An 18,640-nucleotide genomic window follows, 5' to 3' on the forward strand; every position below is an offset into this window, starting at 1 on the left:
GTCTCACGGTCTCTCCTGCCCGGGCTGGCTTTGAACCGTGATCCTCAGATCTCAGCCTCCTGAGTAGCTAGGATTACAGGTGTGAGCCACCAGCGCCCGGCTTCCAGTTCTTTTTGACACTGGTTATTTTTCAGATAGAGTCTCACTTCATTTCCAGGTGCATACTTGGATCTCACTTGGCCTATTTGATGCTCCTTACCACACCCATTCTCCTGGCTCAGAAAATGAAGTCTCAGAATAGTCTTGTGGGTTTTTCTTTTTCTTTCTTTCTCTTTGGTCAGTTGTGGGGCCTGAACTCTGGGCCTGGGCTCTGTCCCTTAGCTCTTCAGCTCAAGGTTAGCGCTCTACCACTTGAGCCACAGTACCACTTCCGGCTTTTTCTGCTTATGTGGTGCTGAGGAATCGAACCTAGGGCCTCATGCATACAAGGCAAGCATTCTACCACTGAGCCACCTTCCCAGCCCCTCTTGTGGATTTTTCTACCCAGAGTAGGCCTGGAACCTCAATCCTTCTGTTGTTAGTTCCCCAAGTAGATAGGTTTACAGACACAAGCCACCAGCACCTGGCTCTGCACTCCATTTTATAAAGACCCCAAGAGCGACAGTGAAAAGGCCTAGGGAATTACCCTCTGGTCTCTCCAACCTCCCAAATCAATCAACTAAAAGCCGAGGGAATTAACTACCCTCTGGTCTTTCCAACCCCCCTCAAGTCAATCAACTTTTTCCTTCCTCTCTCCTCATCCTGCAGGTCCCAGGGATTTGGGTTCAGTGGGAAGAATTGGTGAGGGGCCAGCTGGGAGGTTGTCTTGGGGGTTCTTTTGGTGATTGGCATCTTCGGTGGAGGGCAGACCCTTGCCCCATCAGTCTTCCCCTTAGCCGTTTGTTCCTTTATTATATGGTGGTTAGACTCCCTTCTCTGCTCCAGTCAGGCTGGTCTCTTGCTCTGAACTCACTGCTGAGCTCAGCCCATCTACCCGTCCCGGGGAGGGTGGGGCTGGGAAGAGGCTGGAGCAGGAGACTTGGGTGTGCCCCGCAGTTGCCCGAGAGGCAGCAGCTGCCTCGCTGGGCCCTGTGAGCAGATGGCAGCGAGAAGGGACCTTCTGAACCCCCTGCTCTGTGTACCTGTGCTTCTGTCCATGGTTGAGGGTGAGGGTCAGGAGCTGGGGCCGGGGCTCTCTCTCCTCTGAGCTGGCCAGGAGGAAGTTGCTGAGCCTAGAAATGCGCTGTTTGGTCACTGCAGGGGGTGCTCCTGGGGCCAGAGGTTGGACCAAACGATTTCCTAGGGCCCCTGGGGTACCCATCTCCCCACCTTGAACACCACCAGGCTGAACTTCTTCCCCACTTGGACAAGTCCAGCTGGTGGTATGGCTCCTGGCATGTGAGTTCGTGTTTGCATATGGCACTGGGGGGGGTTGGGTTCATCAGAGGTAGGATCTGGTAGAGCTGGTGGGAAGACTTTGGGGGTAGGAGGCTTGATGCCTCTCACCCTGCTTCCCACCAGCCTCACCCCTGCTGGGGTGGACAGGATCTGGGATTACTGAGTGGTAAGAGGTGGGTGGCACGGAGCGGAGGCAGGGCTGACCACCCTTAGCTTTCCTGCTTCCTCCGGCCTCAGGTGAGGCTGGATCTGTCCTGCCCATGTTATGGGGTCTCCAAAGGGTGAGGGAGTCCGTGCCCCTGGAAGTGCTGGCTGGGGTCCCAAGGCTGTGGGGTGGGGGAGGTTGGTGTGTAGGGCCATGGGGTTGGCTGGGCTGGGTAGACTGACAGCTGCCCCCTCAGTGTTCCCTCTCATTCCCTCCAGATCCCCCAGATCAGCTACGCCTCCACCGCTCCCGACCTGAGCGACAACAGCCGCTACGACTTCTTCTCCCGCGTGGTGCCCTCGGACACGTTCCAGGCCCAGGCCATGGTGGACATCGTCCGTGCCCTCAAGTGGAACTACGTGTCCACGCTGGCCTCGGAGGGCAGCTATGGCGAGAGCGGCGTGGAGGCCTTCATCCAGAAGTCCCGCGAGGATGGTGAGTCAGGTAGCCTCCGGCTGTGCGTGGGGAAGGAGGTGTCATCGCTGTGCAGTGCTAAGGGGACCACGCAGGACGTGAGCTGGGCCACCCTCAGCCACACCTTCTGTGGGGCTCAGTCTCTCCTTTGAGCTGGGTTAGAACCGTGGCCTCCTGGATGCTAGGTACTCCGAGGGGTGTGTGTGTGTGTGTGTGTGTGTGTGTGTGTGTGAGGCCCTTTGCAGACATGGCTGGCTGAGGAGGAGGGGCTGTGGGATGCAGCTGTCCTAACAGGGGTGTGTGTGTACATGTGTGGGGGTCCTCTCCTCACACCAGCGGGTGGGCTGTGCTGGTTTGGGCCTTCATGAAGACGTGAGCCCTGCTGATGGGATGCAAGCGGCTCTGGGTACGTGGTTTGTCCTCCTCTGGTCTCTCCAACTAGCTTGTGTTTCCTAAACTGCCTCCCGCAGTGGCTCCTGAGACAAAGCTTTCAGGAGTCCCTCTGGACTAGGGCTCTCACAAGCATCGACATTGTGGCTTGTAATTCAGGGCCCCGAGGCCTGGCTGCTGATGCCGTGGTGCAGACCTCCTGAGGTGTCACGCAGTGAGCCCCTGCCTGGGACCCCCTGTGGGGAGGCAGGGATCCCCATGTCCAGCCGGGCAGCCCGTCTTACAGCGTCCATCCACCCATTTCTGGCCTTGCTCAAGGCCTGTCTCTAAGTAGCACACCTGCCACTCTTCACCTTGGATTGTGGTGTCCCTATATTTATACCTGCAGGGCTCCAGGACTGTAATTGCTTTTCCTAAGGACCACGGTGTCCGGAGGCTGGCGCTGGTAACACCCTGCAGGCATAATCCTGCTATAAATCTCCAACGAGCCCCTTTAATTGTACAGCTGAAGCTGCCTGGGTGCCACCGCACAGCGGAGGGGCGGCGGCGGGAAGTAGGCCAGTGCTGACTGATGGTCCTGGGCTACCCTCACCTCACAGTCTGAGGCAGAGGGAGGGGCAGGCCGGCCAGACCTGTCCACCTGCAGGTAGCTGGCAGCAGCCCCTTGAGTGACAGTTTCAGAATAGAACCATAGTCCCCCATCTCCCCTCCCCTCTGGCAGCCCACACGCCCTTCCCTTTGCTGGGAGGTGACCTACCACCCTCATAAACACTGCTTCCTCTCCTCCCAATGGTTGACTTCTCCCCCAAGCAAGCCTGCTGCCTTTTGCTTCAGGTATGACCTTTCTAGCACTTGGGGACAAAGGTAGTGGACAGGGGAAGGGACAGAAGGCTCAGAGTTTTAGTGTCCCTCAGTGTTAGTCTTTGCCCTAGCAGACTTAGAGGGGCCCCTAGGACTTCCACGTACCGGCATCAGCTTTAAGGTGACCCCTGCCCTGTCAGGTGTGCACCCCAGTTTACAGGAGGGGAAAGAAGAAGAGAAGCTATCCAGTAACTAGCAGGTCACACAGAATGCAGAGTCAGAAACAGGGAAGCCTCTGGACTCCAGGAGTAGAAATCTCAGCTGTTCCTGTCTCCTCGTTAACTCTGTCTTGTACCCCTGGTGCCCCCACCCTTTCACCCTTACTGAGATCCAGGTAGCTCACCCCTGTGTGAGTCTGTTCCTGTGCGAGGCAGGCAGACAGATGGACAAACAGAAACACACACGCACACACAAACACTGCCAGGATGGACGGGAGATTCATTCCAGATATTAGGTTCTGGGTGAAGGTAGAACTATGTGAATTGTTTTTACAAGCAGCTAATCAAGTGTTGGGAGTTAGAAAAAAAGGCCTCACAGGTCAGAAAAACTAGAGAATCAGCTGCTATGCCAGGGCCCCCAGCCCGGGCCCTCCTGTCCTGGCTGAAGGGTCCCAGACTTAGCGCCCACCACCCCGGGTGCCATTGCTGAAGGTTTGGCTCCCCGCCTGTCCACAGACTCTCCTTCTGTACCAGTCTTTCCGCACTGGGCAGTCCTGGGGGCCTGGCCAGGCTATGGGCAGCTAGCTGGGTCCCCTGGCCCCACCTGTTCAATAGGATTTTATTTGGAGGAAGGTCTTCGGGTGGGTGTAAAAGAAAAGGAGAGAGAAAGCCTGGCTGCAGCTGGCCAAATTGAAATCAGAATTGAGTGGCTGGTAGAAAGAGGCCGCTGTACCTTGTAGCCTAATCCCTGCGAAAGATTAAAGATGTCTCCGGCCGTATATTGTATTGATTTGTCCTCTGAAGTATAAATCATCTACGAGTTGCTCAGAGGAGTTGGGCAGGGAGGGGAGCACATGCTGGTCTCCAGCTGGGGGACACACATCACAGTGGGAGTGAGTGAGTCCCAGGCGCCTAGCCTGGGCTGGGCCCCATTCTGTAGATGAGTAGACAGGGGTCAGAGAGGGCAAGTGGCTTTCTCAAGGCCACACAGCCAGAATGTGGAAGAGCTGGGGATGGGCACCTAGCTTTGTCCTTCAGCTAGAGAGCCCCCATCAGTGGGGGCTTATCCATTGGGAAGCCCAGCCCTGTCAGCCCCTGCCATCCTTACCTTCTTTGCTCTGGGCAAATACTGAGGCCTTAACCAAGCCTAGCCTGCACCACACCCCCTACCTTCCTCACCCCTTTTCTTGACTTTTTTGGAATCCTAGTGAAACACAGCTAGGACACAGCCAGAGCAGGACATGGAGCAGAGCTTTGGGACCCAGGCTCTCCTCCCCTCTTCCTGCTTCTCCCTGCTGGCTTTACAGCCACTGCAACATCGTCAGGCTCCGTCAGATAGAGCAAACTGGCTCTGTGGCCCTGGGAAAGTTGTTGAGCTTCCTGGAGGTTCTTCGTCTGTGAAGTGGGACTGAACAAGGCTGTCTTCAGATTGCAAGGTGTTCGCGGCGCATGGAGCTGAGAGCTCAGGGACGCCCCCTAAAGGGCTGACATGTGGGTCTGGCGCTTGGCTATTCTAGGGCGGCCTGGGGAGCCAGGGGACCCAAGAGGGCTTATGGGACATGGACTGAGGCTGCATATGGGCTCAGGAATGGAGCTAGAGGAACCAGGCCAGTCGGTTTCTTGCCATACAGCTGGTGTGGTGGGCCCAGGGCAGATAGTCAGGGAGGGCTAAGGCAGGTGCATGCATGTGAAATCTGGCTGGTGACTGGCACCCACTTCTTTCTGTAGGGGTCTGTGGCACACTGGGCCTCTGTGCGGTCTGGTACGGCTCTCCCCTTGTGCATGAGGGCGGATGGGGGCCCTGCAGTCAGGGCTCCCTCTGTGGCTTGAGGCTAAGGCTGCGGGAGTGGGAGCTGCTTCCCGCTGGGCTCCTCAGTGGGACAGACAGGATTAGACTCTGGAGCAGGCCCCGCCTGCGCTCCCGAGATAAGGCAAGTGCGTCACTAGCAGAGGGAAAACCGGTGGAGGGGTGGCACAGATCTGAAGGTGGCCCAGTGCCTTGTGGGTTGGGGCTCTGGACACTAACTTTTAAGCTGTATGGCTTTTCCATATCCACGGGGTCCTATAGCGAGCCTCAGTTTCCCCATACTAGTGCCCTCACTTTCCAAAAGAGGAAAAACAAGGCCCAGGCATGCTAGGGCCTTTGCAGGGCCGCCTAGAAGCATGGAGGGTCTAGCTGAAGTCTCAAGACAGCTGTGTTGTGCAGAACTGGCCAGGCTGGAGCTCAGAGAGGTGGAGTAACTCCCCTAAGGCCCCACAGCCAGCAGGGCAGGAGTGGAACCTAGCTCCGGGTCTCCCTGGCTGCTGCGCAGCCCCACCTCCCATGCTGTGACAGAGAGGATGCCGGCCTCTCGGGCAGGGCCCTCTGCTGGACGTTTGGCTGGCGTCGTCTTGGGTGGTGGATCCTGTGCTCCGAGGCTGGGGACCAGATAGCCTCTGTGGCTGTAGCTGGCCAAAGCCGGTGGCTCTGGCCTGCTCCTGGAGGATGGCATGCCTTGTGCTCAGCAGGAAGCTCAGAAGCTTCACCTCTGCGGTGCTCCATGGCCCCATTGAGATTCCAGAGACCACGCCGAGTCGGGCTGGGCTGGTCTGACCTCCAGGGCTGAGCGGCAAACTTGCATTTCGATAGCTTCAGTCAGAGCCGTGGCATGCTGGGCTGCAAGGCCCTGCTTGGGACGGTGGACGCTCACAGCCTGCAGCTTCTGCTCCCAGTCCAGCTGCGACGGGGCTGGGTTTCCTCTCGTGAATGGACCCTGTCCTGTTGGGGGACTGGCCGTCTGAAAAGACTGGTACTATCACATCTGGGGAGCCGGATTTGGCTTGAGTCCCCTCAGAATCCCCTAAGTGGACACCCAGACTCTGCCACACCTCCTTCCCTGGCTGACCTCATGTCTATCCACTCTCCCCTCCCTCTCCTCCAGCTACACTAGCCTCCTCATTGGTTCTCAAGCAAGAGGCAGCAGGAGCTTACTTCAGGGCCTTTGCACTGGCTGGTCTCCTGCCCCAGAACCCTCCCCCCCCCCTGTTTTATCCGTGTGGCCCAGATCCTTAGTATTCTCAGGTAACCCTTCTTTAGAGCGACCTCTCTGGCCAACCATCTAAGTCAGCCCTTCCCCACTATTTCCCTCAATTCTTATATCCTCTTGGTTTCCCTTCATAGTGCTGGGCTAATTAACATGTTTTCTATCCTATGGTCCACAGGGCAAGGTTGTTTTTTTTTTTTTTTTGCTTTGTTTGTTCCCTGCTACACTTCTACTATTTAGCCCAGCCCCTGGCACATAGTAGTTGCTCAATAAACATTTGTTGATTGGATCATTGATCACAAAATCCAGCCTCCAAGCCACTCATTTGTTCTTTAGTTCTCCACCTGCCTTGGGCCTCAGACATTGATCTCCCAGCCTATGAAGGAGAAGACTGAGGCTGGCTGTGCAGGGGGCTGGTCAGGCTGCCCTGAGGCCCCAGCCTCCTCTTCAGTGAGCTGACTTGTCTCCACCCTCTGCTTGGATTCACTGAGGACAGAAGTCCTATCCAGGGCAGAAGGCAGCGGTTGGGCACTCAGCAGCGGTGCCAGCTTTGCTTGTCTGAAATGTGGGCTTCTCCTGCCCTCATTGTGTCTCATCCTGAGATACAGCCCCTCCTTGCCTGGCTTTGTTTCCCACCTGTACGGGAGCAGCGCCAGGCCTCACTTCTTGGGTCTCATCAGCAGCCCGGGCTGAGCAGGGCAGAGCCTGGAGCAGCACCCCTGCCTGCGGAAGCTAGCTGAGTGTAATGACACGTCCTGTCCAAGTGGAAAGACACACCCCAGGGCCGCAGGACACAAGGGGAGAGGGGCGAAAGGGCAGGCCAGGCGGGAAGCAGCGGGAGGAGAGCGTGGGGGCAGGATAGCAGATGGGACCCAGCAAGGGGCTGGCCTGGTGCCAGTGGCCACGGGACAGAGAGCCCTGCGAGGTGAGCCGATGTCGGCCAGCCCTGTCACTTGAAATGCTGTGGCACGTGGGCCTTTGTGTCTGCTTTACGAGGTGGTGTATTGGTGCCTGCTGCCAATGCCAGGTGGTTCCATCACTGCTGAGCGCCCACACCCTGCAGATGTCCCCTGTACATCCCCAGACTCAGATGCTCCTGGCCGGGGTGGGGGTGGGGAGGCAGGTAGGAGGGAGAGTCGTTCTCCTGTCACAACAGCCCTGGGTCTGCTGAATCTTCTCCCTCTTCCCCGTGGCCTGGGAGAGAAGAGGACCTGCTCAGCCCCAGGCCCCTCTGCTCCCACACATCACAGGCCTCCATAGAAGTGGGTGAAGGGAGCTGGTGACCAGCCCTGGTCACTGGAACGGCTGCTGCCATCTGGGATGTCTTCTATCTGTGGCAGGTTTGGGACTTGGCCATCCCTCATGGAAGCAAATGTTCCTCATGGCCTCTCCCTCCCTCGGTCTATCCTGTGGTCACCGTGGATGTCCTCCGGTGACTTTACTTGGGAGATGTCCATGGAGGAGTTTTGAATGGGCAGTGCCTTAAGGCTCGCTGGGTAGGTGTCCAGGGGTAGCTTTGGGGCTTGGTCTTTCAGCTGGGGAATGATTGAAGCCGGCTGCGTGGGGTCAGTGCCTGGTTCATGAAGATGGCTGATGGGGATCTGGTGGAAGTGAGCTTGGGGTGTGTGTGTGGGGGAGGCTGCGTGGCCTTTGAGTGTTGAATGGTGTTGGCAGCTTCTCAGGGTAGACGTGGATATCCCTGCTGGCTGACTTTGGGGGCAGCGGCACCAGGTCATGGCCCCAGGTCAGGCCTGCAGGCTGTGCCCTTCAGATCCCGTATTTTCCCAGGACTGGGATGGGAGTGGTCCTTCCACATAGCCATCCCAGCCTATCAGCCAGGCCAGCCTGAGCCTAGATCCGCCCATGCGTCTTATCACTCTGCTTGGAGGAGAGAGCATGAATTAGACCCAATATAGAGGTCCCCTGCTGAGCCACAGGCCCACCAGCCACAGTAGCAGGGTCTCCTTCCCAGCCCAGAGATCGGCAAGGTGCTGGTGTTAATGTGACTACTAGTGATTGCCAGGTCAATTCTGACCTGCTATGAAGATGAACCCCCTGCGCTGGTCTGGCTCGCCTCGGGGACTTTGCCTGTCCGCTCTGATTTTCCTGCCACTCTAGCCTGTGGCAGGGTGCTGACATCCCTCGATTTCCTCAGTCCCTGGGGCTGGGTGTCATGAGGCCCTGCTGCTTTTCTCTTGGCGTGGCCACTCTTCTTCCCAGGGCTCCTCTGATGTATGCATCCGGCTATCACGGCAGGGACGTGAGCCTGCTGCCTCTGAGCTTGACAGCAGTGACAGGAGGAAGATGTCACAGGCGGAGCCGTGCTGCTCCGGATTTGTGTCCTTTCCCCTGGACGGGGGGCAGCGTGACCTTTCGTTTGCCTCCTCGCTGGTTCCACATGTGTGGAGATTCCTTAGGGATTTCAGGAATTCCCTTTGCCTTTATGGCTTTGGCTCTCAGAGCCTAATTGTAGCAGAACTGGGTGAGTAAGAGGCCAGACGCTGGGGCAGGCGGCCAGGTTCAAGTTCTGTCTCTCCACCATGAGCGGGGCCACGTTGAGCAGTCACTCAAGGCTCTTTGCTTCAGTTTCTGCCTTTGTGAACAGGGCTCCATGTAGGGTTGCTGTGAGGTTGGCACAGGCCTGGGCATGGTATTAAACACCGTGCTGGGATAGAAGGCTTCTGGCTGGGAGTCAGGGCTGAAAGTTCTCGTCCTGGCTCTGGGCGGCTGTGTGACCCTGGATGGGTCACTGTCCTCTGAGCCTCAGCATTTTCACTGGGGTGAAGGTGCCGGTGTCGATTGTTGCATGCCGTGGCTCTTCTTGCCTGCCTGGCCTCATGGAGGTCCAGTGTCATATGTGAGCTTGGCCTCGTGTTCTTGCGCCCAGTGCAGCCCCAGTGGAGCTGGTGGGTTTGCTCAGCCCCGGCCCCTTTGGGGCCTTTACAGGTGTCTCTGACCTAACTTCTGTTCAAGTTCATCTCGTCCTTTTCCCGCCTCCTTACTTGAGCCTCTGCAGTCACAAAGCTCACCGGGCTCCCGTGGGACAGGACCCCTTCCAACAGGCCCCTGCTGTCCAGGCCACAGACTGCCCAGCCCACTGCCACTGACCTTTGACCTCCGGGACCCCTCTTCACCTCTTTGCTGACTTCTGGGCTTCCACCTGCTTTTCTCTGTGGAGCGGAACTCCAGGCACCCCAGAAATCCCTCTGAATTCCTTAGAGATGCAGCAGAGCAAGCCATATCTACACCTTTACATCAGCAAAGAGGCTCAGAGAGGGACAGTTACCTGTCCAGGGTCACACAGCTGCCTGTAGACTAAGTTTACACCCGGTCTCACTCGCTCCTCCTCCAGCCCTGCTCCGGGCCAATAGGAGGCCACTGTGTGCCAGTGGCCAGCTTCCCTATTCCATACCTTGGAAAGGTCCCATCCTTTTCTGGAGCCCAGAAAGGGGCGTATGCCTTTCATGGGTCCATGCAAGTAGACACTTCTGCCTTGTCTTCTGTATTTCCGGCCCAGTCCCCTTTCCCACAGTCCTTGAGCCTGCACAGATTCTATACTCCACACCAGCCCCTTAGCTAGCCGGGCCAGTGTCCTTAATTAATTAATTAATATTAGTATTACTTTGTGCCAGTACTGAGATTTGAACTCAAGACCTGAGAGCTCTCCCTATTTTTTTTTTCCCCTACTCAAGACGGACTTTCTGCCACTTGAGCCACACCTGCACTTCTGGCACACCTCCACTTCTGGTCCTTAATTGGAGATAAGAGTCTCGTGGACTTTCCTGCTGGGACTGGCTTCAACGGCTCCCTAGTAGCTAGGATAACAAGTGTAAGCCACTAGCACCTCGCTTCTATTTTTATTTTTTCTCAGTACTGAGGATTGAACTCAGAGCCTCACATTTGCTAGGCAGACACTTTACCACTTGAGCCATGTTTGCAGCTCCCTTCTATCCTGGTTATTTTCAAGATAGGACCTCACTTTACGCCCAGGCTAGCCTGAGCTGTGATCCTCTTACTTGTTCTACCCTGTGTCACTGGGCATGACAAGCAGATGTCATTCTACCCAGCCATTGATTGAGATGAAGGCGCGTGAAGGCTCATGCTCTGGCCTTGAACTGTGATCCCCCAGACTGTCTCCCAAGTAGCTAGGATTAGGGTCTTGAGCCACTGAGCCTGGTTTGTCCTTTGTCTTAATGCACAAATGTCCAGGCATTAACCATCAAAATAGAAGTCTAGTCCCAGCCTGAGACCCTGCAGCCCTGAGGAGTGGCCCCCTCTGATGGAGACACTTGAGGCCAGGCTCCCCAGGGCTTGCCCAGGCTCCCCAGCTGCAAGGGAGGGAGGAAAAGAAGGAAGGAGAGAGAGAGAGAGAGAGAGAGAGAGAGAGAAAGAGAGAGAGAGAGAGAGGGAGACAGAGACAGAGACAGAGAGAGGGGGGAAACATCAGGCATCAAGCATTCTTGGGGCCTCAGCGCCTCAGAGATTTGAGTTTGGAGTTTGGGCTCTAGGTCACACAGCTCCTGGGAAGGTGTGGCTGGGGGTGTGTGTGTGAGCCACAGGGTGTCTTTGTCATCTTCCTACCAGTCTTTTCATTCCTGGTCTTTGCACAGCAATGCATTGTCTGCAGAATACATATTTATGAAGGATCTACGGACTAACACCCCTGGCCCCATCATCTGGCAAAAGGCTAGAGGCAGCTCTCAGTGGACAGGTCCACACAGCACTGTTAATGAGATTTCAGGCAGGAACTAGGCTAGTGGGGGAGATGCCTCAGGTGAGGGTAGCATAATCTGCCTGCTTGAAGACTTGGTGTTTGTGTTTGGCCAGAGCCCCAGTGCGGGGAAGGGGCCCATGGGAGGACTCTGAAGGTCCAGGATGAGAACAGTAACTACAAAGGCCCTGAGCCAGAGCCTGCCTGGCAGATAGGAACAACTGAGAGGTGGGAGCAGAATGGACAAGGAGGGGAGGAGAAGAGAGGCAGGTAGGTCACAGGGTGTCTCCTGGGCATCCAGAGGATTTTGTCTATTGCTCTGAGTGGGAAGAGAGCCACTGGAGGGCTGTAAGCTGAGGGGAGGGGGCACAAGGGAACTCAGATTTCCTAAACTTGTTCTGGCTCCTGTATAGGGAATTGACTGGGGCCTGGGCAGTGAGGAGACCACTGCAGTCACATAAGAAAGGTGATGTGTGGAGCAGGAAGTGGAGGTGGTGACAAGTTTGGGGTGAATTTTGCAGGTTGGGCCCGCCCATGGGGCTTGCTTTGGGCTCTGTGGGCAGAGATGGGGGTACCCAGGCAGGTGAGGTCAGCAAGTGCTCAGCACCATGGACAGCAGCACTGGACTCTAACATGTGGCCCCTGTCTCTGTAGTCCTAGGATACTGAAGCAGGGCAAACTATAAAGTGCAGGCTCCCTTCCCCTTGACTTTATTGTCAGTTTCTATTTTTGTTTTTCTCTCCTTCTCTCCCTCCCTTCCTCCTTCCCTCCTTTTTTTCATTCAAGTACATTTTTTTTAATTCATTCAAGTACATTTATACCTGGGCAGAGCTGTGAACCAACCCTTCTTGGGACCAGGCCAGGCTGAAAGCAGCTATGAGCCGGGATGCATCACTGGCTAAGCTGTGTTTGGGAGGAGGAAGAGTCCAGCAGGAATAAGGAAGAGGGAGACTTGTCCATGGAAAGGCCTGTCCCCAGTGGGAGGTGTCCAGGGGTGGGGCAGCATCTAGAAGAGCAGCAGGTCTCTAAGGCTCCCCCCAAGCCTGCTAGCCTCGCAAGTCCTTGGACAGCTCTTGGTTTCTCTTCTGGAAAGTGGAGATGATTGTAGTCTACTGGTTATTGTGAGAATTAAACATACACAAACACACAGGCGAATTAATGTCTGGGAGGCCAGGCAGGGGCCAGAGGGGTGAGATGCTATCTCTGCCTCCAGTCCCAAAGGTGAGCCCTTGGCTTCCTCATGATCAGAGTTCACCCTCCTCCTCCTGCAACTGCAACTGTCCTCACTTTCCTCCCTGACTGACTTGCACGGCGCATTATATATCCATGCCCCATTTTGCTGTAGACAGAACAATCATATGGATATTCTGTGCAAATTCTCATTTTTAATGAGCCAGAGGAAAGCTAACGATGTCTTGGAGCCCAAGGGAAGTCTAGGATGGGAAGAGGAAGCAGGACAAAGTGACAAGCCGGAGGGAAGGGGGGAAGGGGATTTGCAGAGAGCCCAGGAAGAGGCTTTGGAGATGTGGGTAGATGGGTGGGTGGTGGGGGTAGCAGGGTCCCACCATGCCTGATCTAGGTGACAGATTCAGAGATGGGAGGACAGCTTTCCAGGTCACCTCAGAAGGTTGTGGGGCTGAGAGTGGAAAGAGAGAGAGAGAGAGAGAGAGAGAGAGAAAGGTGGGGGGGGGAGAAGCTAGGGGAAGAGATGGCAGGCGGAAGGGCTGGGGCTGAGCCGTGGCACAGGGAAGGGTTTCATTTCCTTTTCTATAAAATGATCATATTTCACCAGGCATGAGTTGATTAGAGGAGCTAACTTGGGGAGAAAGCATTCTACAGGGGTGAATGAGAGAGAGGGAGAGAGAGACAGACAGACAAATAGACAGAGATGGAGACAGTGAACAGAGTGTGCAGGGGAATAAGTGGGAAAGAGACCTCTGGACAACAAGCCAGCTTTAAAAAAAAACCAGTCCTGGGGCTTGAACTCGGGGCCTGGGCACTATCCCTGAGCTTCTTTTGCTCAAGGCTAGCACTCTACCACTTGAGCCACAGCACCACTTCCAGCTTTTTCTGCTTATGTGGTACTGAGGACTTGAACCCAAAGCTTCATGCATGCTAGGCAAGCACATTCTACCACTAAGCCACAGTCCCAGGCTACCTTTTTTTTTAACTTTTGGTTGGTACTCGTGTTTGAACCCAGAGCTTTGCACTCGCAAGGCGGGTGCTCTTCCATTGGCGCCATGTCCCAGCCTAGGCCAGCTTTTAGTTAAGTAATCCATCTATTATCTCATTCATCATCATCATTTGTCTATCCCTTCACTCCCTGGCACCTGTTGTGCACTTTGGAGGAGGATGTGCTCTGGGCGAGGCAGGGCCAAACTGGTCCTCTTTGTGGCGGTACCCCAGCCCAGGACTGTTTCTGACAGGGGTGTGCACAGCTCTGAGTAAGGGACAGCGCTGAGCCCAGCAATGCCAGAGGCTGCTGTACTCAGAGTGCTTCTTCCAAACCTTTCTGTTCACGGCTGTGAGAGACAACTCAGCATTGGGGTTGCTATAGAAGTCTGGGGAAGAGAAGCCTGCCGACACCCAGGAAGTCTTCCTGCAGGAAGTGCACTGGGCTGTCTGGGCTCCTGAGTCAGTCTGGAGAAAGACCTGGAGAGTGTTTTTGTGTTACAGGTGTTGGAAGCCTGGGGCAAATCACTGTCCTTCTCTGGGCCCTGGGCTTAGATCAGAAAGGAGCTCAAAATGCCAGGCAGTCCCATCCTACTGGGGAATCTGTGGGGACACTGGGTTGTCATGAGATGTGTCTGCAAATAGTCAGTGCTCAGATATGCCCTTCATACTGCACTCCCATACTTGGAAAAGTTGTTCCACCTCAAATGCCAGTTAAGGAAAGTCAGCCAATTCTCCAGACCCCTCCCCAGCTTGGCATGTGGGAGGGGCCCCGCATCCCTGCACTGCCCCTGCCCTAGCTGTCCAGCTGACCCTTGCTCAAGGCTGGTTCCAGTGTCTCCTAGTCTCTCCCCTCCCCTAGACCTCATCCACTCTCCCAGGTCTGGCCAAGGTGGCCCCAGCCTTGGGGCTCAAGGCCTTCTCCCAAGGGCTACACAGGAGCCTGGGAGCAGTGCTTTTGGAAGGCTCTGGAATCTGCAGCTCCCAGCCCAGTCCAGATCTCAGCCCTGGTCACTGGTCCACCGGCCCTTCTTAACTGAGTCCCAGGCAGGCTGGGGTCTCCTGGTGGCCTCTTGGTGCTCTGCAGTGGCAGCATCCGTCACCCTGATCCTCACCCTTCACTAGGTGCCAACTGAGGGCACCTGGCATGTGGGCTAGTTCTGCCCTTCTGTCACACACAGCCCAGCAGGTTTGTTTTCTAGCGGAGGAAGCTGATGCCTGGTGGGGTGAGGGGTTCACCCAGTTAGAGCTGTACCAGGGCTGACCCAGGCCCTGCTCCTGTTGCTCTGTTTGTAGCATCGGGGAGCAGCCTGGGCAGGCTGTTCCTCTCCGACTCTGGCATTTGGGGAGAGCCCAGGGCTGGCTGGTGTGCGTGAGGGCTCAGGAGGACATCATTACCCAGTGCCGGCTTGTGGTAGGCAGGGGCTGAGCCGCCAGGGGCAGGAGACATACTTGGCCTGCCTTCGTAATTACATCTCAAAGTTTCATTTTGCTTGTCGGTTTCTAGTTCCTGGGGATGTGGGATCCTAAATATTTCATTCTTTCTGGCCAAACTGCAGGCCTGGCTGCTGGCCCCTAACCCCAGCTCCTCACTCTCGTGGTGGAGTGGAACTGGCCAGGGTGTCTTTCCAGTGACCCTGTCCTCACCCAGCGGTCTCTGACAGCAGGCCCTTGGTGACTTTTTTTCTCACAGATATCAGGAAGATGAGACTGGCAGAAAACATAGCTGGAAATGAGGATCCAGTCAGCCAACATTGATTGAACTCGTCCTTGTTCCTGTGAGGAGTTGGGGAATGGGAAAGACACAGTGTCCTAGGGCATGGGGTCCTGGACTGGTAGAGGAAACCAACAACGGTGCAGTAATAGGAAGTACTTGTCGGCTACTTATTTGCCTGGCACTGTTTGAAGCACCTTACCTATATTAACTAGCTCACTCATCCTTTTTGAGGAGACAAGATCCAGAGAGGTTAAGAAGTCACAGAGCAAAGAAGTGGCAGGATTAGGATTTGAGCCCCAGCTACTTGGTTCAGTCCTCTCCCTGAAGTAGGTAAATTACAGAAGGGACCACAGCCCCAGACAGAGGATGGGAGGAGCTAATAGAGAAGAGCAAATGGTGTGTGTGATGGGATCCCTGTGGGAAGATATGCTTGGAACTCTGGGAAGGAGCTGGGCAAGTTCTTAAAGAAGAGTCAGGGAGATCAAGCCCCTAGGCTGGGAGGGTTGGGCAGGTAGGGAAGCAAGCGGGGAAGGAGGTGCCCCTGGCTCAGTGACCAGGGCTGGCAGAGGCTGGAGTGCAGGAATATTCTGGATGGGCTGGAGGAAGTGGTCCTGTTGTGGTGGTGGTGGTCTGTGTGTGTGTGGGGGGGGGGAGAGGGGCACTGAGGGAGGCTGAGGGGCAGAGGAAAGGATGGGAGAGCCCTGTGGCCTTGCCATCCATAGGTCAGGGGCTGGGGCCCGATGAAGGAGCTGACACCATATTCTGTACATGGCTGCCTGAGTATGGACAGAGCTGTGCTTCCCTCTGAGAGCCGTGCTCACTGCAGCCCTCCACAGTGCATACCAAACCAGGACCCGGCTTTGCATGCAGCAGTCTAGGGCCTGTAGGGGCCTCAAAGGAGCCCCTCATTCCCTGAGTCTAACCTAAGAAATAGGTGGGCTTCCCCATTGCTGGATGCCACACAGCTGCCAATGGGAAGAGGAGCCTGTGGTCTGAATAGGACAGAAACCAGCTTCTCCCAGTGCCCTGCTCCCTCAGCTCCCCCTCAAGGCCCTCCAACCACCAACTACCTCAAACACGTCCCTTCACTTCCTTTTTCTATTTTGTTTCCTGCTTTTCTCACTTTGAAGGTATTTTGCCTAAATGGGTTTGTGTTAAGATATTAGGTCGATCACTCAGCAAATTTCCTTCTGCTCAGAGCCTAATACCATGAATAATACAGCTCTAAATAATGCGGTTACATGGCCCCGTAAGACTCCTGGCTGGAGAACAGTGGGGCTGGGCTCCGAGGCATGGAGCCTGCTCTGGCCAGGCAGTGGATCTGTCTCCTCTGCTATTCCCCAAGTCTCTCCCCAGGGGCCAGGCTATCCTCAGCCCTCCGTGTCCAGGGGTAGAGTGTGCCTACCATGTTACAGATGGCTGTGTGTGGCCAGGATGGGACCTGACATCTGACTGCTGGGTTACAACTGGCCAGCTGTCTGAGGCCTGTAACCCCCATCCCTCTGCCCATTACCCCTGCACCTCCAGATTCAGCCCACTTGTCCACAGAGATGGTCTGGGCAAGGAACACTGGGGACCATGGAAGGGATCAGAAGGAAGGAAAGTGAGCAGGACCATTGAAGCTGTACACTCCCATCCAGTAGCCAGGCCCCAGGCACCCTGTTCGGGCTCTGCAGCAGGTCTGGCCTCCCTTCCACGCCCGGTCAGTACAGAACCACAGCCAAGGCGAGGCTTAGGTAACTTCTCCCTGGCTCCTTGGGGGCGGGCTGTCCCAGGGCTCTACCTTGCCCTGGTGATGGGGGCGTAGGCCTGGGGTACCTGCAGTACACAGAGATGAGATTCACCAGGGAGGCTTGGCAAAGGGTCTGCTCTGCGAAGGAGGATTTTGTGAGCCAGTGGAAAGCTGGAGAGTGGGTGTGGTATGCATATGACTGTGTTTGTGATTGTGGTGTTGTACGTGTGATGTGCATATCTGTGTATGGGTACATGTGACTATGGTTGTAGGTGCTAGGTATGTGTTCTGTGTATGGTTGTGTGTGTCTGTGTGGCTATGTGGTTAAATATGACTGTGTAGTTCTTGTTCATGGTGTGAATAGGTGGTTTTGTGTATATGTCTGTGTGTCACTGTGTGTCTGTGTGTCACTGTGTGTGGCAGGGGAGCCGTCTATAGTTCTAATAGCACAGGTGTGTGTTGGGGTGAACTTGAGCTGACTGTGCTGGCATGCGCAGCGCTGAGGCTGAGCACACATTTCATTGCGTGCTGCTATGCAGTTACTGTGTGGTTGTGGATGGGTGAGGTGTGGCAGATTTGTGTATGTATGTCCCCATGCTCGCCCTTGTAGCCCGAGGCTATCTGAAGTGTTCTACACTCTCCACTGTGCTAAGAGGGGGCTAGGCTGGTGTCCATGGGAGGATCTGTGGCCCTGTGTGTGGCTGGAAAGCTGAAGAGGGCTTGCAGTGCTTCAGATAACCCCTGGACCGTGGCCTTGGGTTCTGCCAGCACCCCATTTCTGAGGACAGATCTCAGTCGAGCTCAATGCTTTGACCTTAACTCTTGAGTTCCAGAACCCAATAGTCCTGAGTCCTGGCCTGGCTGAGTGATGAGGTCCCTCCAGGCCCCACTCTCCTGCTAGGCCCAGAGGTGTGGCTCCAGGGACAGACCTAGCCTTTACAGTATCCTTACCTGGTGGAGGTAAAGACCTTCCTTGTTTTAAAGAGGGAAGGCTCACATCTACAGAGGTTAAGTAACATGCACAAATTCACACAGCAGGAGGCAGTGGATCTGGCTCTCCTCCTCTGGTTATAGGCTGAACAGGAAGAGGCAGCTGGACCCTGACGTAACATTCATGTTCTGCACAAACCTAAGCCCACCAGGGCCCATCAGGCCCTCTAGGTAGGAAATCAGGACTAACCCCTCTCCCCCTCCAGCACCTAGGTCTCCCCGATAACCTTCCAACTTCCCACAAGTGGGCCCACTGCCCGACTCTCAGTCTGGAGTCTTCTGCAGCAGGGATGGCCATCCCAGTTCCTGCTGTCTCTGTTGCCTGGTAATATTCAGGCTGGCCTTTGGGACAGGGCAGTCTGTGTGGCCAGCTCACTGTTTTCTGCTCCTGCTCATCCTTTGAACACGTTTCCCCAGCCCTCATGACAAGGAATTTGCTTCTAGGTAGAAGAGGTAAATTGCAGCGGAGGGCAGGTTTGAAGAAACATCCATAAGAGCACATGGTGTCCCTACACGTATCCAGGGATCAGGAGTGAGCCCCATAAAGCCAGCACTGCACATGGCCAGCCACTGTAGCCCTGGGGCCCAGCTCAAAGTAGACACCAGGTACCAAGTGGGTGCCCAGTGCTGGTGCCTGTGTTACAGTGTCAGCTCAGAGGGGAGGTCACTGTGGCTCTGTGGGCAGGGAGACCCCCCAGAGGGTTACATTCAGGTGTCCACCAGGGCTTTCTTTTTCTTTTTTTATTGTGAAAATACCATATAGAGGGGTTACAATTACATGGGCAAGATCATGAGTACATTCCTTATCAAGCATTGTAGCCTCCTCCTTTGTTTCCCCTTCCCATCCCTTCCCATCCTCCCCTGTCCCCCCACCCAATCCTCCTTCCCCT

The 18,640-nt window shown here is 55.5% G+C and overlaps 1 protein-coding gene across 1 annotated transcript in view; it reads left to right on the top strand.

Annotated features, from left to right (window-relative positions):
* Grm4 (glutamate receptor, metabotropic 4) overlaps nucleotides 1-18,640 on the top strand; it is a 96,661-nt gene that overhangs the window by 38,104 nt on the left and 39,917 nt on the right. Inside the window, exon 3 of the mRNA XM_013029596.1 lies at nucleotides 1,801-2,017. Within this exon, the coding sequence (XP_012885050.1) occupies nucleotides 1,801-2,017 (217 nt within the window). The remainder of the gene's footprint in view (nucleotides 1-1,800; nucleotides 2,018-18,640) is intronic.

This window comes from Dipodomys ordii, unplaced genomic scaffold (assembly GCF_000151885.1).
Source record: "Dipodomys ordii isolate 6190 unplaced genomic scaffold, Dord_2.0 Scaffold120, whole genome shotgun sequence".
NCBI lineage: Eukaryota > Metazoa > Chordata > Mammalia > Rodentia > Heteromyidae > Dipodomys > Dipodomys ordii.